Source organism: Hypanus sabinus, chromosome 14 (assembly GCF_030144855.1).
Source record: "Hypanus sabinus isolate sHypSab1 chromosome 14, sHypSab1.hap1, whole genome shotgun sequence".
Taxonomy (NCBI): domain Eukaryota; kingdom Metazoa; phylum Chordata; class Chondrichthyes; order Myliobatiformes; family Dasyatidae; genus Hypanus; species Hypanus sabinus.
In genome coordinates, this window is record NC_082719.1 from 4,314,098 (window position 1) to 4,337,550 (window position 23,453).

Here is a 23,453-nt window from a genome sequence, read left to right on the forward strand (position 1 = left end):
GATGTCAACGAAATAGAGAGTACAAAAGAGATTTTCTAGAATGTTACCTGGGTTTCAGCACCTAAGTTACAGAGAAAGGTTGAACAAGATAGTTCTTTATTCTTTGGGGCATAGAAGGTTGAGGGGAGATTTGATAGAGGTATTTAAAATTATGGGGGGGATAGATAGAGTTGACACAGATAGGCTTTTTCCATTGAGAGTAGGGGAGATTCAAACAAGAGGACATGAGTTGAGAATTAGGGGGCAAAAGTTTAGTGGTAACACGAGGGGGAACTTCTTTACTCAGAGAGTGGTAGCTGGGTGGAACGAGCTTCCAATAGAAGTGGTAGAGGCAGGTTCGATTTTGTCATTTAAAAAAAAAATTGGATAGGTATATGGACAGGAAAGGAATGGAGGGTTATGGGCTGAGTGCAGGTCGGTGGGACTGGGTGAAAGTAAGTGTTCAGCACGGACTAGAAGGGCCGTGATGGCCTGTTTCCATGCTGTAATTGTTATATGGTTCTAGAATTGATTTCCAGCATCAATGAAGGAGCAATGATAAAATGCCAAGACAGAATGGTGTACAACAAGGAGTGGAAGCTACCAGTCTGCTGTTCTTGTGTGTCAGATGTGGACCAAGGCTGTAATGTGATAGGGAGTGAATTGATCCTGATGAAAGCCGAACTGGGACTCACTGAATTCCTTTTTGGTGAGTTTGTGCCACTTGATAGGATTATTCATAACTGTTTCTGTAACTCTGCTGATGAATTAGGGTAGAATAATTGGCTAGTAATTCACTTGATAAGATTGATTCCTGGATGGGACTTATATGGGCAATTTTCCACTTTCTTAACTTGATACTGGGCGTGTCTGTTGGAGCAGCTTGGCTTGTGATGCAGCCAGTTCTGGGCATGAGTCATCATTATTACAGCTGGAATGTTCCCTGGTCCCATAGATGTTACAGTAACCGGTGATCTATTATTGATTGATTGATTGATTGATTGACTGACCGACATACAACGCGGAACAGGGTCTTCCGGCCCCTTGTGCTGCACCACCCTGCAACCCCCGATCTAACCCTAGCCTAATCACGGGACATTTTACAATGACCAATTCCCCTACCAACGGTACATCTTTGGACCGTGGGTGGAAACTGGAGCACCTGGAGGAAACCCACGTAGTCACGGGGAGAACGTACAAACTCCTTACAGACAGTTGTTACGTACTCGTGACACATGACAGTGGTACCCTTGTCACGTGACTGGGGTTGAAGCTGTACTGGACTTGAGGTAATGGTCTTGTGATGGTGGAGTGACGTCATTTTCCCACCAGTAGAGATCATGTGACAGGTTTTTTTTCAGGTTATAAAAGGAAGGAGGGGAGAGTTCGTGGCTGGATTTGCCGTGTTGACTTCATGCCACTATGTGATTTAATGTGATGACGCAGTTTAGTTGAAGGATGAAGTTTTTATCTAATGCCTAAAGTTTAAAAGGTCATTGCCAGCAGTTTCTTTACAATACTGATATTTGAGAATCAGTGGAGAGTGAAGATCGGAGTTCGGGAGTTAAAGATAGAGGAGAATCGATTTTCGACGGTGAAACGGGTTCGACCTTGTTTAATCCTTATTCGGAAGGAATTCGTTGACTGTCCTCGTGTTAATCTCTGCGGGATAGCAGAAAAGATTGAGGACAGTGATAAAGGAGAGGTCAGTGCCTTTAAGCCGTTACGTTTCGTAAATTCTTCGTGGGAAAGAGTTCAACTTCAGGGACTGAAGCAAAGCGAATTTAAATCGTCTTAAAAAGTCTCTCCTTTTAAATGGACTATGAGCATTTTTGAACTTTTGGCAATACCACTTTAAGAACTGTTTGAGCTGCATCGCTTTAAGAACTGTTTAAGCTGCCGCACAGCAGCTGATTTCCGGTTACGTTAGTGTTTGTTTACTTTTGGGGGGTTTGTTTTCAGTGTTTAATAAACGTGTTATTTGTTATATAAACCCTTGCCTAACTCATATATTTATTGTTGCCTGAATACGTATCACAGTGGTGGGAAATTAACCCGGGTCACTGGCGCTGAAAGGTGCTCTCCACCACGATACTGTACCACCTGATGCTATCGTGCTTTCCTGCGTCTGCAATGGCAAGGATCTCCACTAGGGGGCATGCTTTTAAGGCAGGAGGTGGGTAGTCTTAGAGATATTTGAGGTAAGTTTTTTTAAACTGAGAGTAGGTGCTTGGAACATACTGCTGGGGGGAGGGGTGATAGGAGCAGATAGGATAGTGGTGCTTAAGACATGAATATGCAAGGAATGGAGGGATATGGGTTATGTACAGGCAGAAGACAATTAGTTTATATTGACTTTGTGTCTGGGTCTCAGGGCTTGTTAATGTTCTGTACTGTTCCAAAATACCTCAGCAGAAAGGTGGTTCAACTATTTAGTATCTGTAGTTGAACATGGTTTCAAATGCTTCAGTCTTTTCTTTAACTCTCAGATGTTGGAGCCCACTGGAGGGGCATTCCTGGACTGTCCTGGAATGTTTAATTGTCCACCACTACTGATGACCAGATATGATGAGCCCCTGAATGTTAAAGAAAAGGCTGAATGAAGCATTTGAAACCCTGTTTAGCTAGAAGTACTAAATAGATTTACCAGTTTTCTTGTGAAGCTTTAAATGGGGCCATTGGTTGTGAAATCACTTGTCCCCCTCCAGCATACTTTTTTTTTTGTTCAGCAAGCAAATCGTCCAGTATTGCAGCTTCACTGGACTGGCAAGTCAGTATTTTTATATATGCTGAGCACTGCTCTGCCGTGCTCTTGTACACTCTTCCGTGAATTAGATGCGCTTCCCCAGGCTTGATTGTATTGGCACATTGAGCGATGTGCTGAATAGCAAGGCTACACATTGTGGTCATGGACTTGTACTGCTTTCTATAGTTGTAAGTACCTAACGTTTGTCTGCTTTACACTGGTTGCTGAAAGAGAGTATCCGGTGTCCAGCAACTAAGCACAGTCGGTAGATCTTTGTTAAAATAATTGTTTGCAGTTTACAAGTTGCCCATTGGGCAGTTTTCATATTAACTGTATGGTAGCAACATTAATCTTATTCTAGCATTTATCTACCTTGCAGTTTCTATATTGATCATTGCATAGTGTGAAGCCTTGCAGCAATTCAATCATGATAACATAGAAATTAAAAAACTGTTACCTTTCAATAACTAAATTATTACAAATCCTGTTTGTTTGCAGAGTGTAGGAGTTTAATTAAAGTGAAATACCTTAAATTATCATGCAAATTTACTCCTCTTGATCATCACCCAGTGGATCTGATGTGATTGGAAGTACCTTACGATACGAAAACCATTTATTTGGTCATGAAACAAGTCCTACTTCACCAAAAACTCCAAAAAGGCTTATTCGATTTCACATACCTGAAAATCTGGGATTATTTACCTTTTGGACATAAATATAAAATTTATATTGTAAGTTAATTCCAATCAATTCATAATAACTAAATTATGAGATTGCTCCAAAGGTGACATTCCATATAAAATTTGAACAGTACTATATTCTGCAATATCTGAATATTTCTGCACAGTGTCAGAAGAGAAATATATAGATTTTGATAGACAATTTCATTTATATGTGGATATTAATAACACATTCACTTGAAAGATATAGATATGAGCTCCTGGCACTGTAATTCCAGCAGAATGCATTGTTATTTGTCTTAGTGCTTCTGGGACAATCATTCAGCAATGTTATCTTTGTTCACAAAGATAATTTGTAACTTTGAAGACATGACGCATAAACATTATGATTAGGTGTCAAATGCAGGAATATACAAATATTTGCATTTGTTACAACTTATTCTTTAGCAATACTGGGCACATAGAAATGAGTGTTTCTGCCCATATGGGGTGGCACGGTAGCATAGTGGTCAGCACAACGCCTTACAGTACGATCGACTCGGGTTCAATTCCTGCCACTGACTGCAAGGTGTTTGTACATTCTCCCTGTGACCGTGTCCGTTTTCTCCCACAGTCCAAAGATGTACCAGTTGATAGGCTAATTGGTCATTGTAAATTGTCCAGTGATTAGACAAGAGTTAAATTGTAGGATTGCTGTGCAGTGTGGCTCGAAGGGCTCCAAGGTATCTTAATAAAACAAAAATAAATAATTTAATTACAGCCCATTCATTATTCTTGTCCTCTCAGAGATGAACAGGGAGAATTTTGAGAGGAAGATCAGAATAACTTATAAAATGGCATAAGTATATTGCTACCCAGACAGAAGGCTTCATAAAGCTAATCAAAGCATCTTGACATTTTGGAGGAGACTTGGTGGGAGGACACTTTATAGGTTGTACTCTTAAACCTCTATGGCAGCAGAGAAGTTTCTTCAGTGGATGGAAGTTAAAAAAAATGTATGCTGACAGCTTTTGTACAGTCTGCAATATATGACTATGTTATCCAGCTATCTCGTCTAATGCCTTTGGAAGATATTTCCAGTTGCACATCCTAGCTTGGAGATACATTCTCCTAATGAATGGATTGTGCACGGAATGCCAAAAAGGAGCTAGACAATTTTGTAGTGACATGGCAGGAAGGAATAACAGACAATATTTCTGAGGTATTTTGAAGCTATTCCAAGGTACATGCTTTTATTTTCTTATCAGGTTGTTTTAAATGTGTTACCTTCTGATTCACTGATTCCCAACTCTTGCAAGTGGTGGACAAATGCTGAGAGCATTTATTCCCATGGAGGATGCCCTGGCCATCAGCTGAGTATTATTTCAGTCATTTGTTATGCAGGCTGAAGTCCTCTTCAATCTTCAGAACATCGGGAATTGCTTCCCTACCCATAGATGCTAGTTCCACACTGGAATGAACTTGCCAGCTAGAAAAGGGTTTCCATGGCATGTACTGGAAGCAAGAGATTAAATCCTTCTCAAAGCAAATTCAGATCCAATGCCTCTCACGAGCCATTATACAAAGCTGATCAAGTTGATATATAAACATACCCCTCTAAAAGGTCTTTCTGAAAGTGCTGAATAAAATGAAATATTCTCATTTGGAAAGATATAATCCAATAATATTTTGAAATGAAATAATATTTGGAAACTGAAGTCTGAATATTTGACATTTTCTCTAAGAAAGGCATACCTTTAATTTTCTGTTTGCTGGTGCTAAATAAGATGATCATGAATATATTTTTGTGCTAATCAAAAGTCAAGTTACTTTTAATATACAGGCAATGAAAAACAAACCTGACAGATTTATTTTAATTTCGGTTATTATTAATACTGCAAGAGAGTAAGTTACTGGTGCCCTCTGGTGGTAGAGTGAGATAATTGAAGATGAGTGACTAAAGACAAAATCTTGGGTCATGGTTGCCACAATGGGTTCTATTGGTTCTATCCCCCCATAACTGCAAATACTTATTTTTGTAAAGTTCATCTCTACTCATGACATAATGTTCAAATGATTGAATAGATAGGATGGAGAAAAGATTTCAAAGGTAGGACACCTTTACACTTTTGACTGTGCGGCTAAGCACAGCTCCGTTGCCATAGTCAACTTTGCTGACAACACTACTGTCGCTGGCTGTATCAAAGATGGTTATGAATTGGCATATAGGAGGGAGATTGAAAACCTGGCTGAGTGGTGTCACAACAGCAAACTTTTACTCAATGTCAGCAAGGAGCTGATTGTAGCCTGGAGAAGGAAAGCAGAAGTCCTTGAGAGATTGGAGGGAAATCTTGGGTGTGTAGGTTGGAATGGGAAGTTTACAGCATGTCATTACCCAGAAAAGACTTAACTGAAGAAAAATAGCATGATGAAGAAAATATCAGTTGTTGGTATTGATTGAAAAAATCCAAGCACATTTTCCACTTTGATTTTGTTTTGCTTGCATGTGTTTTGAATCTCATATTTTAGTTAAGTTCTTTAATTCTTACTGTTGCTCCACTGGGGAAAAATGACTGACCTCAAAAATAAACATAGGAATTGTAATTCTGATAAGCCTGGAGCTCCCTGGATCCCTGCTGCCTTAAGTGATTGCTGTAAGCATCTAGCACTGTGGTAGCTGTGTGGAACGAGCTTCCAGTAGAAGTGGTAGAGGCAGGTTTGGTATTGTCATTTAAAGCAAAATTGGATAGGTATATGGACAGGAAAGGAATGGAAGGTTATGGGCTGAGTGCAGGTCGGTGGGATTAGGTGAGAGTAAGTGTTCGGCACGGACTAGAAGGGCTGAGATGGCCTGTTTCTGTGCTGTAATTGTTATATGGTTATTAATGTTCAGGTTGTTCAGTGGCTGCATGCATCATGGTATCACAATGGATAATGAGTGGTATTAAAGAGACCTATTGCCTCTTAAATTTGGGACTATTGTAGCTGTAAGAAATAGTAGTAGCTTTTCTTAAATTGATTTGAGATTAGAAGAAGACATGTAGGTATTCTGGGATTATGGAATGGTGCTAATACCACTAATGTTATTGCAAATTGGCCAGTCCCCTGCTGGAGAAATTTTGTTTGTTTCTATTCCTTCCCGAGCAGTGTTTCTTTCTCCTCAGCTTTCTCTGTTTCCTTCAGTTCCCTAATCCCTGTGTGATAGTGTCGGAGAAAGCCAGCCCCAAGTTTGTGCCATATTCTACTGCAGATTGTAATCCTTGCTCAACTGATGATATTACAACTGCTTTACAATGGTCTAAACAGCTGAAATATTCAATTTCATAATATTTGAGTTCTGTGTCAATGGCTAGAGGTGCTGCTACACATCGCTGCTCAGGTTCAATCCTGAACTTCGACGCTGTCTGCACAAAACGTACACGTCTCTCTGTGGCTCCGTCTTCCTCTCACATCCCATAGACATGCAGGTCTGTAGGTGAGTTGGCCTCTGTAAGTTGCTTCTAGAGTGTAAGTGAGCTATCGTACCTGGGCCAAGAGGAAAATAAAATGGAGTTAATATGAATGACTATTGATTGATAGCACAAACCCTATTGGCCAAAAGGTCTGTTTTTTGCTGCTAGACTCTTCTTGTAGACAACCCGCTTCACCTAGAGGTCAGCCTTTGGCTTGATGAGATGAGACAAATACATCTGGAAATACAGGGGGCTGGAAGAATGGCCAGGCTCTCATCAATAGTGTACTTTGGGATGTATGTGGGAATGCAGAGGAAGCGTGCAGTGGACCTGGGTCAATGGTTGGTACTCAGTATAATAAAGCCAGCTCTTGTATTTGGTATAGTTTAGTGATTATAGTTTCCATATAGCATTCAGAACGTCTATTACCACCCCAAAACTTTGTGAAACTAAAGTCAATAAAATGCTGTAGTTTTTGGCTAGCGCCAGACGATATCCCTGAAAGGAGCTGAATTCGTAGATAAACCCAGGTAAATTTGGATTCTTCAGAAAAGCGATCAATACATGGCCTGTTCACATGTGATTTCTGTGCCACACTTAATGAATAGAACATAGAACATAGAAAACCTACAGCACAATACAAAGATGTGCCGAACATGTCCTTACCTTAGAACTATCTAGGCTTACCCATAACCCTCTATTTTTCTAAGCTCCATGTACCTGTCCAGGAGCCTCTTAAAAGACCCTATTGTTTCCACCTCCACCACCGTTGCCAGCAGCCCATTCCACACACTCACCACTCTCGACGTAAAATCTTAACCCTAACATCTCCCCTGTACCTACTCCCCAGCACCTCAAATCTGTGGCCTCTGGTGCTAGCCATTTCAACCCTGGGAAAATGCCTCTGACTATCCACATGATCAATGCCTCTCATTATCTTGTACACTTCTATCAGGTCACCTCTCATACTCAGTCACTCCAAGGAGAAAAAGCCAAGTTCACTCAACCTCTTCTCATAAGGCATGCTCCCCAATCCAGGCACCATCCTTGTAAATCTCCTTGCACACTTTCTATGGTTTCCACATCCTTCCTATAGTGAGGTGACCAGAATTGAGCATAGTTCTCCAAATGGGGTCTGACCAGGGTCCTGTAGAGCTGCAACATTACCTCTCGGCTCAATCCCATGGTTGATGAAGGACAATGCAGAGTCAACCTGTGTAGCAGCATTGAGTGTCCTATGGACTCCAAAATCCCTCTGATCCTCCACACTGTCAAGAGACTTACCATTAATGCGCTATTCTGTCATCATATTTGACCTACCAAAATCAACCACCTCACACTTCTCTGAGTTGAACTCCATCTGTCACTTCTCAGCCCAGTTTTGCATCCTATCAATGTCCTGCTATAACGTCTGACAGCCCTCCACACTATCCACAACACCTCCAATCTTTGTGTTATCAGCAAATTTACTAACCCATCCCTCCACTTCCTCATCCAGGTCACGAAGAGTAGGGGGTCCCAGAACAGATCCCTAAAGCACCTCACTGGTCACTGACCTCCATGCAGAATATGATCCATCTACAACCACTCTTTGCTTTCTGTGGGCAAGTCAATTCTGGATCCACAAAGCAATGCCCCCTTGGATCCCATGCCTCCCTACTTTCTCAATAAGCCTGGCATGGGTATCTTATCAAATGCCTTGCTAAAATCCATATACACTACATCTAAGGCTCTACCTTCATCAATGTGTTTAGTCACATCCTCAAAAAATTCAATCAGGCTTGTAAGGCACAACCTGCCTTTGACAAAGCCATTCTGACTATTTCTAATCATATTATTCCTCTCCAAATGTTCATAAATCCTGCCTTTCAGGATCTTCTCCATCAACTTACTAACCACTGAAGTAAGACTCACTGGTCTATAATTTCCTGGGCTATCTCTACTCCCTTTCTTGAATAAGGGAACAACATCTGCAACCCTCCAATCCTCCAGAACCTTTCCCGTCCTCATTGATAATGCAACAATCATCGCCATAGTCTCAGCAATATCTTCCCTCGCCTCTCACAGTAGCCTGGGGTACATACCGTGTGGTCCTGGTGACTTATCCAACTTGATGCTTTCCAACAGCTCCAGCACATCCTCTTTCTTAGTATCTACATGCTCAAGCTTTTCAGTCATCCCTGCAATCGCCAAGATCCTTTTCCATAGTGAATACTGAAGCAAAGTATTCATTAAATACCTCTGCTATCTTCTCCAGTTCCATACACACCTTTCTGCTGTCACACTTGATTGGTCCTATTCTCTCATGTCTTATCCTCTTGCTCTTCACATACTTGTAGAATGCCTTGGGATTTTCCTTAATCCTGTCTGCCAAGGCCTTCTCATGGCCCCTTCTGGCTCTCATAATTTCATTCTTAAACACTTTCCTGCTAGTTTTATAATCTTCTAGATCTCTATCATTACCTAGATTTTTGAACTTTTTGTAAGCTCTTTTTTACTTCTTGACTAGATTTATTACAGCCTTTGTACACCATGGTTCCTGTACCTTATCATCCTTTCCCATCTCATTGGAATGTACCTGTATTTCTTCCGTATGTTTCCCTGAGAACATCTGTTTCCAATTTATGCTTCCAAGTTCCTGCCTGATAGCCTCATAATTCCCCTTACTCCAATTAAACACTTTTCTAACTTGTCTGTTCCTATCTCTCTCCAATGCTATGGTAAAGGAGATAGAATTGTGATCACTATTTCCAAAATGCTCTCACACTGACAGACCTGACACCTGACCAGGTTCATTTCCCAATACCAGATCAAGTACAGTCTCTCCTCTTGTCGGCTTATCTACACATTATGTCAAGAAACCTTCCTGAACACACCTAACAAACTCCACCCCATCTAAACCCCTCACTCTAGGGAGATGCCAATCAATATTTAGGAAATTAAAATCCCCCAGCACAACAACCCCGTTATTAATACACCTTTGCAGAATCTGTCTCCCTATCTGCTCCTCAATGTCCCTGTTACTATTGGATTGTCTATAAAAAACACCCAGTAGAGTTATTAACCCCCTCCTATTCCTAACTTCCAGCCACAGAGACTCCGTAGACAACCCCTCCGTGACTTCCTCCTTTTCTGCAGCTGTGACACTATCTCTGATCAACAGTGCCATGCCCCCACCTCTTTTGCCTCCTGAAACATCTAAAGCCTGGCACTCAAAGTAGCCATTCCTGCCCCTGCACCATCCAAGTCTCTGTAATGGCCACAACATCATAGCTCCAAGTGCTGATCCACACTCTAAGCTCAACTGCTTTGTTCATAATACTCCTTGCATTAAAATAGACACATCTCAAACCTTCAGTCTGAGCACGTTCCTTCTCTATCACCTGCCTGTCCTCCCTTTTGCACTGTCTCCAAGCTTTCTTTATTTGTGAGCCAACCTCCCTTTCCTCCGTCACTTCAGTTTGGTTCCCATCCCCCAGCAATTCTAGTTTAAACTCTCCCCAACAGCCTTAGCAAACCTCCCCGCCAGGATATTGGTCCCCCTGGGATTCAAGTGCAACCCGTCCTTTTTGTACAGGTCCCACCTGCCCCAGAAGAGATCCCAATGATCCAGAAATCTGAATCCCTGTCCCCTGCTCCAATCCCTCAGCCACATGTTTATCCTCCACCTCATTCAATTCCTATTCTCACTGACAAGTGGCACAGGCAGTAATCTCATGGTCTCTGGATGACTAAAGATCGGGAACAGATACCATTATATCATCATTGCCTCCAGCCAGCAACTTTCTTTTAAAAGCATGAAGAACTAACTTTTGTTTTGAGTTTAAATCAATTTGAATACATACTCAAGGATCATTATTGATAAAAACTTTCTCCTTTGAACATTAGAAGTAAATTTTGAACTTTGTAAATTTATTTGACTATTAACATAGATGACTTGAATTTAGTCAGGTTGAACTTTCTCTGTGTTCTTTACCTTCCCCTTTGAATTTGATCTCATCCATTTCAGTGCTACAACCTCCTGCAAAACAAGTCAGATGTTGACATAATTCTGCCTAGCCAATTGATTTACGATGTTAGAAATACCCTGTTTCGGATTAGCATGATGTCCTAAATCAGCAAAGTAACAGGAAAAATATTCTATTCAACATTTAGGCTAGTCATAGTAATGTGAGAGGTGTCCAAGATAGAGATGGGTTCTAGACTCCTGTTTACTCTGGAAGTCCAGCACTGAATAAAGGACAGAATTAAGTCTTTCCACTTTCTCCATCAATTATTCTTATATTTGGACTGGCAGTGGGTTTCATAAAATTCTGATAATTTACATCTTTTTATTAAGATAGTCATAGCAATGATATAGGTATTATAGATATGATGTTACTTTTGAAAAATGCACCATCCACGTAGCCTAAAGTCGTGATATCAAGGATGTTCAGATTTAACTTTCCATATTGGGTTTGGCCATCCAGTGAAATAGCAAGGCTGCACAGTTGGAAAGATGATTTCTAGTAGTGCTTCTGCTCTTGATATCATCTATTACTTATTGATCATGAATGGATCAATTATTCAATGCCCTTGCACCCTACCCCAGAGAATTCAAAGCAGGGTAACTATGGAGATGAAAATTACCTTTCAGATCAAATGGAAAAAAAAAAAATATATATATATATATACTTAATAAGGCTAAAAAGTGAATCAATCCAAGGAAGGGTGGAAGGAAATGAACAAGCTTTTTAAATCACACCTGAATAATTAAAGTTCAGTTCCCAAGAAACATCAAAAAATAATGACTTCATTAATTTCATAACTAACTTTATTCTTTTTCAAAGATTGTGAGGAAGGTTGCCTTTAATATAATAAAACACTATTAAACAAGAAAGCTCAGATATCAGTAGTGATGTGCCCTTCACAGTTTCATTTCAGATGCTTTGTAGTGTTCAGGAAACTAACAACCATTATTACTCTCCCGCTCTCTTCAATAAACATTATTGCAACCAGAAATTGAAACTGTGCAAAAAAAGGGGAAAGAATTTGCAGCCAAACTTAAAATAAATTAAAAAAAAGCTTTTCAACATGATTCTCTTTCATATACAAATATGTACTATTTTAAAACATATTGTACAATATTACATAGCAACTAAATGTTTACAGGAAACTCTTTACAATTGAATTACATTTAGATTTTTTAAAAATCTGCTGCAGCCAAATCCAAAGGAGCAGACTAACCATAATACAAGGAAATGGAAAATATATTGCAATATATGGTAAAGAGATACAAATGCACTTAAGCTATGAGGCCATATGATTTTATCCATCATTAAATATCATTGTCTTATAGCCAAAGTTAACAATGGAAACTTTGTTACTTCTGATATTTTTTAATAATAAAGGATTACGCCAATTAAAATTGAATTGCTTTTGTTAAGTTGGTAAGTTTGCTCGAGCTTTTGTAAAGCAGAATAATAGAGGCAAACTGCTTCAGATGCCTTTGTAATAATTATCCATATTATATAAATATATACACACACACAGAGTTTCCAATTATAAGAGAAAAGCATGCAATTGGATTCATAATTATTCAAAATAATATAAATGAATAGCTAAAATTGATGGGAAGAACATGGAAAATATTTGATTAATTGTTCTTCAATGATCAATTGATTTTGACAATTTAACAAGTCTAAGTTTGTAGCAACTCCAAAACAGTAATATATACAAAACTGGTATTAAAGTTACTCAATGCATTCAAATATTATTTAAATAGTTAAAATATATTTGAACTTTGAAAAAACTGATGAGAAAATTACATGGTTGATTATTTGTTTTCTTACATGATTCCAAAATATTTTCCTCTACCAAAATGCTGATTATTTCGTACTTACATAGAGAAATGAAGTTATTTACTGATATAAAATAAAGTGGTAAAAATAGTTGACACCAGATCTCATCTTTGGAATCAATGTAGAAGTAAACTCACTGAATAAAGATATGCATATTAGCATAAATAATATTTAAGGTGATATATAATAGAAGACAGTAAGAGCCTCTATTGTAATGAACAGTAAGGGATAGACTATGTCTGTTGGAATATATTCCTGCTTATTTAGATATTGATGCTATGAGGCTCGCTTTTGGAGGTCAGTGCTTAATATCTGTAATTCTGCTTCTTTTTTGGTCTATGTAAAAGATTTCTACAAACCTCCAAAATTCGTGGCTTTTAAAGTCCTCCTTACTGTGTCAGCCCAGCTCTGAATAAGGCACAAAGTTAATTCTCTCCACTTACACCAACAATTATTTTTATATTTGTTCCTTGAAGTTATCTTTATACTAAAGATGTAAGTGGAATAGAACAGTGGTTTAAGACATAGCTGCAGACCAAATTGAGATCCATGCGGCAAATAAAACAAAACCATAGAATTTTTGCATCAATGCCAAGAGACAAATTGTCTGTGAAAGATAGACAATGCCCGTGTCAGGAAGTTACAAAATTTTGCAAAGGTAATCCTGTGTTGTGGGTTGTGCTTCTGAAGGGTAAGCATAGCTACCTTTATTGTAGTGCTCTGCAGCCAAGCTTAGTGCATCATTTCTGACTTAAAATGTGTAGAAATTCCATCAATGGCTACATCTAAACCACACTTATTTCTTCAGCATTCTCATCTTTACCTTAAAGATGAAATAAACATTCCCTTTATGCTTTATAAGTATATTGATATGACATACCCACAAATGACTTCCTTACAGCAATATGTATAACTTTCAAATATAGCTGCTCAAAAAAGACAAGGTTGAAGAATATGTTCAGTATAATTAATGAAGGATATGTATTGTCTTAGTTAAAAAAAATACAAATTGCTGAGAAGCTCAGCAGTTGAGCAGCATCGTTGGAGGTGAAAAGAACTGTTGGCATAGTGGATGAAACATCAGGATTTAGGAGTTGAGAGGGATAGAGACGAGACCGGTGTTGGTATGTGGCAGGTGGACCAGGGAGGAATGAGGGGCCAGGTGGAGAAGAGGAAGGGGGGTGGTGGGAGTTATTTGGAGGTGGGTGATAAGTGGAGACATAAAGACTACAAGTTCTGGAATGTGACAAATAAGAAAAGTAAGATTGGTAATTATTTAATAGAGAGATGAAGGGCAGATGGGGGAGGGAGGCGAGTGGATGGTGGATGGAACCGAGAGAGAGGGACAGAGACAGAGACTCAGACTGAGAAAATGAGGAGCTGCTCTTATAGCTTGCATTGGGCTTCACAGTGACAGTGGAGAGGGCTCCACATTATCGTGTGAATGGGAAGGGGAGTTGAGATGGTTTGCAGCTGGGAGTTCAAGGCAGTCTTTGCAGACAGAACACTGGTCACCCGGTCTAACCTTGGCGATGTTAGAGGCGGCCACAATGGGAGCACTGACTGCGTTAGCTGCAGATGGAGGAGGTGCCCATAAATCATTGCCTCACCTGGTGGGGCTGTTTACATCTTTGGATTGTGGTAAAAGAGGAGATGTATGTTGTTTTAGTGGCACAACAAATTATCAGAGATTTAAACTCCATTAATCCAAAATGTTCTGATCTTCTGCTGCTGCCAAACTGGCAGATTTTCTGGATTTCCCACTGTTATTTCTATTAATGTTTCAATAAACTTTTAATTCACTGTTTACAAAAACATATGTTACACAGTAGTATTGTAAACCTTCCCCCAAAAAGGCTGTAAATTTAATGAGAGTGCAGGAACCAGGGTCCTGGCGAACTTAAAGGGAATGCAGGAACTGCGAGTTAGCAACCTACGTGTCAGACACTAAAACGGCAGGATTTCTGTACAAGCAGATCAGGATTATTGGGGTTTCATTGCTTTTATTCAAACATGAATGCTTGGTTAAAATAATATTAAATGTTGAATGAAAGAACCTCCTAGCAAATGGCAATTATTAACAGTTTTGATTTAATTGATGAGCTATGTTGGCCAATTACATCAACTACATTATTGAAACTTTATTGATGAGACAACTCGTTGACTTAGGAGAGTGCAAGTTTTGTAGCTGCAGTGGTGATATCTCCCCTAGTTTTTATTAGGAGGGAATATTGAGGTGTCAAGAGAAATGTTGCATCCATTTCACTGACTGACCATGAATATTGGTAAGCTCGATGATATAATCCCTGGGAATTTAACATTTGTATTTCAAGTGGGTACCTCTGATCCACTGCAATTGCTACTGTTTCCTAATGACTTATCTGGCCAGTTATTGGCAGCTCCAGAAAACATCCTGCAACAAGTCCATCACCTCGGAGTACAGATTTTCCTTGTTTGTTTGAAAATGGCTGCTTGAACATCATGCAAGATCTTCAGCAAATTGCATTAAAAAGTGTTGACAATTAAAATTACATAAAACATTATGCACAGAATGTGTGAATTGTAAGGTAAATTAACAAATATGTTGGCTTTGCATTGCATTGATTCACATATCTGTTATATTTCAAATTACTTTGTTATCTAATAGCACAGATGTAAAATGCAAAGGATAATTCAAAATGTTCATCACACTTTGAGATTAGCAGAAGGTGGAACCAGTGGGAGCTGGCAGGTGGGGAAGTAGACTTAACTGTATGTCAGCCATCAGAGACCATCTGCTGAAGTGCAAAGGCAATTTCTATCAATTTGTCTTTAAAACCTAAGAACAGATCTACAGTAAATAGAGCTCCATTTCAGTACCTGAATTCTAGACACAGGCGCTCTGGTACTTCCATGTGTTTTAACTTCATAAAATTGCATCTTTAATGCAGGTGTCGGGGTGTCTCTAGAAAATGATAAATTATCTTTCAGATCTTTTCATCCAAAGACACCATTGGGTTTTCATTTTTTTGGAAGACTTCCTTTGTTCATTCAAAATGAAAAAGAAAAGGAAAACAAAAATATCTGAAGTGCAAACCCAAAAATCAAACAACATCCTGACTGTGAAGTTATCTGCAAGCACATGATTCCACTGTCATGTTTGGGTAGACCTTCAGGACAATATTTTTGTTTGCATCAACAAATAAGATGCTTAATGATGACATCTTCTCAGGTACGCAGCATGGCTCTGGTATCCCTGGAACCACACCCACTGCCCGTACTATACTCTGAATCGTAGCATGGTTGGAGGGTTTCAATGACTGAAAGAAGAAAAGAGAAAAATATTTCACACAAAGTCTTCTGAATTTTTGTACATGTACTTTCATTCAGCCAATAAAGCACACTTAATGGAGCAGCACCTTAACTTCCAACATATTGATGAGTAAACCTGCAGGTTACTCAATCTCCTAATGAAAGGCAGAATGCGCCTGAAGATTCTTTGATTTCTGTGTTCCAATGAAATACCTCAGAGTTCACTGGCAATATGGATGGTAGTTTCTATTATTGGCAGCAATGAGTACCAAAATGGAGAATAAGTGTATATATGTGTGTTTAGTGTGCCAGAATCCCATTCTGATTGGCATTATTTATTGAAAAATGGCTGGACACGTGAAGGCAGAAATCAGTATCAGCACTGATTTGAGACCACAATGCTACCATTTCAAAACTCAGTTCTCTAGCTATTGTCTTCCAATGAAGAAAGATTGCCAAACTCCTGTTTAGGAGCTGAATTGCTGCAGGTTCACACGATTTAAAGGAAGCACCTCTTTCTTGCAGATGAATTGTTGGCTGATTTCTTTGTGCTTTTGCTTCAGTTCTCTGTATCTGTGGGGATTTATGCAGTTATTTCAAATTGATGGAATCTACAGAGAGGAATTGTTGGGTTCTGAAAAACTTTCGTGCTAAATGGAAGATGGTTCTAATCTCTTTCTAGAAATGGATACATTAGGAGGCATGCCTCTTGAATGCAGCTTAACTGGGAAATTGAGCAGAGGCTGTGAGCAAGTGGGCAGACTACTAGGGGGAAGAGAGCAAACTGCCTTCCAGAGTCTCAGCAAGGAACAATGTGCAGGGTGGTTCTGCAATAAGGAGATGCTTATTGAAACCTGCCATAGGCGGCAAACAGGAGCATTCATTTGTGTAAAGGTGCCCCACTATTGTGTAAAGCTAATTACCAAAGCTGTCTATTCAAAGGTATTCAACTATCCAATTTCCTCTTTGGAGAAGCTTGCAGGTGGAGAAAGCAAATGCTTTTCTAGGGTCCCCTATGGTGACAGAGGGTATGTTTTGTGGACACTTTATTCAATATTTTCCCTAAACTGAAGTGGAAGAAGATTTTAACACCGGTTTCTAATTGGATGTAATAATGTAAATAGAATACTCAACAGCTGGCTGGCCATTTTGGGAATGTTATGTGGCAGACCATTATGTCAGTTGTCAGCACACTACTGGGATATCCTTGGATATCAAGACTACCTGGTGATTCCAGTCTGCAACCCGAGCTTGCTTACAATGAATGCAATGGTGCTTGCGGTGCAGACCACCAGCCTGCTGGGTTATATTTTCCGCTGGCCGGGTGGATGAAAGAGCCTCGCTACACAAGTTCACATTTAAAAAAAACAACCAGCTGACTAGCGAGTGGCTGAGGAGCAGGAGAGAGCAGAATATGAGGAGGAGGGAAAGAAAATGCAATGGGCGCATCTCTTTAATAGGCTTGTGGTAAGTCAGGTTCCAGTAGCCACAAACTAACTTGGCATCCAGCAACAGTCTTAGATGTAATCTTCCTGCTAACAAAATCCCATTGTGCCATATAAGCAATCCAAACTATCTTTATAAATATACTCCTGCATACAGTGCATAGGCTGCTCAGGTTTGTCCTTTCCCTTGTCCTTACCTTTGCCTGTCCTAATGTTGTACTTCCCAGAACTGCTGCATCGCTGGGGAAGGCTACTAATGGAGGAGACTGCAGAAGGGACTGAAGGACCACTTTGGGTCCTCTGTCCCCAGATGTGGACCTCACCATTTCCATGAGTGAGTGCAGAATGGGCCAGACAACAGCAAAGACACTGACAATAAGGCAAGAGGGTTAGAAAAAGATTCTGGGTGACAACAGCACCTCCTTGTCCCAGAGACCCACTGCCTTTGGAGGGCAGGGTGCTGAACAGATGTGGTCTCCTGCACGTGGTGGAACAATCTGAGCTCACAATTCAGCACTCATGCTGCCACGTGTGACGCAGTGGAACCTGCGCCATTACCACTGCACGCTGCTTTGCAAGTATATGCAGTGGCAGCTGACTATCACTTCTCTGGCAGATAAAGTAAAGGATGCAAGAGGACTTTTTTTTACCCCACTTGCATTTCATAACATGGGCTGGCAGTGACATTGAATGTCAAAAGCAGCAATAGGTAGCGGATTAGGTCAACTCAGTTTTCTCAGCTACGCTCTGATGCTCCAGCCTCAACAATGGGCATCTCAACATGGCAAGCACCATCTGCTCCACTGATTTAGGACATGCATGTATATCCACAACAGCCTGCTTGTGCAACTGCTACTCTACCACCTTGTTGTGGAAAGGGAAGTGTTGTGCAATGCCTCTCAATGAAGCAGTTAATGGTTTTGAAAAACTGCCAATGTACACAAGCATAAAAGGGTGTGAGACTTTCAACTGTATTTAGTGTGTCAAAGTGCAGCTGAACAAATGAGTGTTGGTTCTGAGTCCTGATTGAAAGAAATTGTTGGCAGCTGAGTCAGAAGGATGGAGTCATTAGTGAGTGTCAGAAGCTAGTGGCACACTTGGTGAGAGAACACTCAGCTACTGATGCAGCCAAGGCACTGAACTTTCTGTAGCATTTTATCCCAGAGATTCCCTGAATCTGCTCAGATCACAATGCATATTCTGTTCAATGGTTTCAACTTAGTATTAAGCATGCAAGGGTGCATTTACTGTATTCAGCTGCTCACAACGGGAGCCTGCTGTTGATGCATCCAAATAGGGCACAGCGTCATTGGTACTGGCTGGACCCCTGGTCATCAGAATTACCAGTGTGCACAGAGGAGGCTCACTAGATGGATGCAGGTTAAAAGCGTCTTGGAATCCCCTCACATAATTCCGGCAACTACCGAACTGAGTCCACCACATTTATTAAACTTATCATGATTTATAGATTGGACAGTTTTGCATTTTTCTGAAAACTGGCACAGCTTTGCCTAACAATGTTACCTCACAAATATGAGCTTATTCAGTTGAGTCTTCTCTCTACTCTGAAATAATTGAGATATTACTCAAAATAAACAGGTTAATTCCTTTATTACTGTAACGTAGAACTGGTTAAATCAAATATATGATAAGCTTGAAGAACTGAAAAAGCTTCCTCAACTGTGGAGTATATGGTTATTGAGGTGATTCCTATATACCCACTATTAGATGGCTGCATAAAAGCATTGACGTGGACTGAGAGTTAGCTTCTTGCCAACTTGGTGAGGTATAAAGATATCAAGAAGGAGTGAAATAATTCAAATATAGCGAAATAAACACGCACCTTTAGCATGGGGAACTGGCAAGCACCTGCACAATAGTAGGCATCAAAGGACTTAGGGGAGATTATCCACTCACTCCATCCAATATCTGCAAAATCCACTTTCAGGTAGCGGCGGGCACAGTTTCTGGGCTCATTCCATTGTCTCCGTCTGGCTTTTCTCAGCGTTTGCTTATCAAACTGTAGAGTTTGTGATTTCTGTCTGTTGCCCTTCCTTTGCTTTCCCTTCTTCTGTTGGTCTGTCGGCCGAGGATGCAGCTTTTTATAAGGCTTCCTTGTGTCCCACGCATCAGCCTCGTTGTGCTGATACTCGGCTCCAGGTAGCTCATTGTTACGCAATGGCAGGAGTAAGTTAGTGGACCGTTTCTTCCTCATCTCAAATGTCCTGTTTACAGCGCTGGTTCTGAAGTTCTGTGTCTTGGTAACAATTGATCCCTGCTGTCTCCGAAGGGTGCTCGCCACAGTGTCTAGTTCTGAAATAGCAGAATCATTTGCGTACACCAGCATATAGGGTGGAAGCTTTGAGGACAACTGCTTCCAAAAGGTTGGACCAGATGACATCATTTCAATTCCAATCAACAGGCCATCATTTGACCTGGCGTTGTGAACAGCTGGTGTGATGTCTTTCCACTGCCAAGAGAGAAAATCTCGATAAAATGTAGACGTATTTATTATATAATGGCCCAGAATTCTGGTGTTATTGTTTTCAATGCCAAAAACCCAGATGGAAAGGTCAATGTTGACTTGTTTTCTGTGGAAGCGATGTTTGCAGCCATTTAAGTAAGGGCACATCCTTGTATTGTTTGCAAGCTTAAACTCGCCTGCATAATAATGCAAAGTGGCAGACAAAATATCTTCTGATTTTGCTAGAGAGGTCAGATTAAATAACTGTATCTGTTTACCTCCAATCCATCCTATAATTACAACAGAACAATAAAAGTTCAAGTGTCTGGTAATATAAAAACACACACACCATGACATTACACAGTCTCATTAGTATTATTCAGATAGTTTTAACTGCCCACTTTACATCAAAGCATAACTTCAAAGTACCTTACTGGACTCATCAATACAAGAGATTCTGCAGATGCTGGAAATTCAAAGTAATGCAGACAAAATGCTGGAGGAACTCAGTAGGTCATGCAACATCCATGGAAAGGAATAGCTGAGACCCTTCATCAGAGCTGAAAAGGAAAAGGGAAGGAGCTGGCTTCGTGCTGATGAGTGACCTCAGCCTAAAACATCAACTGTTTATTCATTTCTGTGGATGCTGCCTGACCTGCTGAGTTCTGCCAGTATCTTGTGTGTGTTTTCAATGTGAGTATTTAATAAATGTAAATTCATATTAGCATATTAGTTGACAATTAATCTTTGTACAATATTCCAATGATGATTAAAATCACTTGATACCATGATGAGGCATTATTTATACGTTTTTATGCTGCACTTGTCTGACCTTCACTCATTTGTACATCAAAGGTTCCTTATATTGTGATAATCAGAATGGCAAATTAGCTATGTCTTTGAACCATACATTTTTCATCAGTATCTCCAAATCTTGACTCTTCAGTAATTGTCTTTGTTCAGATCAGTGTTTGTATCTCTTACTCAGAAAACTGATGGTTGAAGCCTCACTCCCGAATAAAGAAAACAGTTTACAACACTGCCAAAGTGACAGTGGGCCTGACTGATATTATAGAGGCCTCTATTGTAGCTGACAGCCGGAGTACAGCCACCTATCTCACAAAGACTTAAACGTAAACCCAGAAAGGTCAGCTTGGCTTGGTAGGGGCAATAAGAGAATTTGATCAGGACATTGTGGAACATAGGCTCCACTCCTAGCCTCTCAGCAACTTATTTCAGAAAATAAAGTTATTTATTTATATGGAGACTTTTTGAGAGCCAATGACTTAACTCTGAAAGCATTCACATTTGAAATGCAGTGGCCACTTATACACAATTTACTTACCCAAACAGGTATGAGCAGTTAACTAGTTTTCACAATGTTGTCTGGAGATACCAAAGAAGACTCACCTGTTCGTCTTCAGATTAATGTCTGTCTTTTTTTAAAATAAAAATCCAGCCTAATTTTATGATAATATCTCATCCAATAGAACAATATTCTCTCAATCCTCCAATGAACTTTTGTACTCCAGAGTAGTAATGATTCTTAAATGGATGAGGTACACCCATGCACCTGCTTGGTAATGCTAATATCTAATCATGTGTCAGCAACTCAATGCATAAAAGCACGCAGATGTGATCAAGAGGTTCTGTTATTGTTCAGAGCAAATATGAGAAAAAGGAAGAAATGTGATTGATTGACTTTGACTGTGGAATGATTGTTGGTGCTAGATGGGGTGGATTAAATATCTCGAAGACTGCCAATCTCCTGGGATTTTCACATACAACAGTATTTAGAGTTTACAGAGAATGATGTGAAAAATAAAAACATCCAGTGAGCAGACAGATTGTTATAGAGGGAGATGAGAGGAGACGGGGCAGACTGCTGCAAGCTGACAGGAAGATGACAGTAATTCGAATTACCACATATTACAGGAGCGATGTGCAGAAGAGCATCACTGAATGCACAGCACATCGAACCTTGAAGTGGATCGCTACAGCAGCAGAACACCATAACTCAGTGGCCACGGCATTGGTAGAGAAGGTACGTAATAAAGTGGCCACTGAGTGGACATCTTTCACGTAAACCTCCCTTTGTGATGTCAAGTTAATGAATTGCAATGGCTGCAAACAGTGTCATAGGAGAAAAGCTCTACTAAAGAATACTTAAACTGACTTAGGCCTACCATCAACATATGACAAAAGATTAGGATGAAACAAGTATAACAATTGTCAAAATATTTGCAAAATATCAACACTGGCACAAGACATTGTCATGCTAATGATACAATATACATCAGTTTTATTCCAGTTCTAGTATATTTCAAATGCAATTTCAGTGTAGTGCAAAACCAAAAAAAGAACTTCAGATTAAATATTAAACAGAGACTTCATCTTTTTATCTCGAGTGATCAGATGGAATATGAAGGAGTTGAGCCAGAATAAAACATGGTACACTGATTTTACAGCTTATTCTCCCTTCAATGTTAAAATTATTTCTGGCTTCTCTGCATTCCTTTCCAGTCGTGATCAATTGTCTCAGCCTGTTTATTGCTCTCTGTAAATGCTGCCTACCTCTTCCTCCAGCACTTTGTGTATGTTGCTCAGAATTTTATTCTTTTCTTGTTGTGTTTACTGTCCTGAAATTCACAAACCGGTCACTTTGCTTGAGCATAGTTTGAAGTGATTCACTGTAGATGATGAGTTCTTTCTGGGAAGTGCAGTGATGACTGGAGCTAGGATTATTCCTCCTGCTCTACACAAGATGGCGCAATTGAGCTAATAATCATGAATTCAAATTTGGTCAGGTGTAGATCTGACAACAACCAACAACAGTGAATTGTATTCCAGGTGTATTTGTCCTGGAATTAAATATAAAAGGCTTAATTAGAAATATATGCAAAAACATTAGAAAAGATTGACAGAGATAAACTATTTTAGGCTATTCAAAATTACGAAGTTCATGGAGGAATGTTGTACAAGACAGCCTTAAGATAAAACTATTCCCAGAGTCATTCGTAATTAGAGTTGAAATGGCTGCTAGTTTTTAGTTACAACAGGGAAAGTATCTCAATAGATACTTAGATAGAATAGATACTTAGGTCATCTTGTGCAAAGAAAATTTCATCACAACTTTTAGAAACACCTCAATGCATAAATAAATTACTTAGAAGTGCAGATAAGTAACCTGGAAATATTTTGGTATTGTATCACATTTGGGGCAGAGAGATGAAGGTTGAAGCTGGATCTCCTTCCCATTTTCTATTTACTAGAGCTTACACAGGATTTGGGCTTTCATCTGGATATCAGTAAAAGGGAGAGATGATTGAAAGAGCATCATGTCTACCCGAATTCCCACTAATCCCACCTCAGCCAGGGCTTTGAAATGGGTGCTTGTAAAGAGGCTCGGCAGTCAGCAGCAAGTGGCTCAACTCCCAACACCTCAGCTTTTGCAACATCCACAAGACTTCTACTAGGAATGTGATGGAATGCACTCTGCTTACATGGATGAATGCAACTCAAGTAGATTGACATCATCCAGAACAAAGCAGTCCACTTGACAGGTACCCTACCTAGG

The 23,453-nt window shown here is 39.8% G+C and overlaps 1 protein-coding gene across 1 annotated transcript; it reads right to left on the reverse strand.

Annotated features, from left to right (window-relative positions):
• Positions 1-11,660: 11,660 nt before the first annotated feature.
• bmp3 (bone morphogenetic protein 3) lies at positions 11,661-22,595 on the reverse strand. Its single transcript, XM_059988493.1, has 3 exons — positions 22,451-22,595; positions 19,256-20,166; positions 11,661-15,975 (listed from the first exon to the last, which is right to left on the reverse strand). Exons 2-3 carry the CDS (start codon positions 20,042-20,044, stop codon positions 15,784-15,786), a joined length of 981 nt encoding a protein of 326 aa, XP_059844476.1. The 5' UTR covers positions 20,045-20,166; positions 22,451-22,595; the 3' UTR covers positions 11,661-15,783.
• Positions 22,596-23,453: the final 858 nt, after the last annotated feature.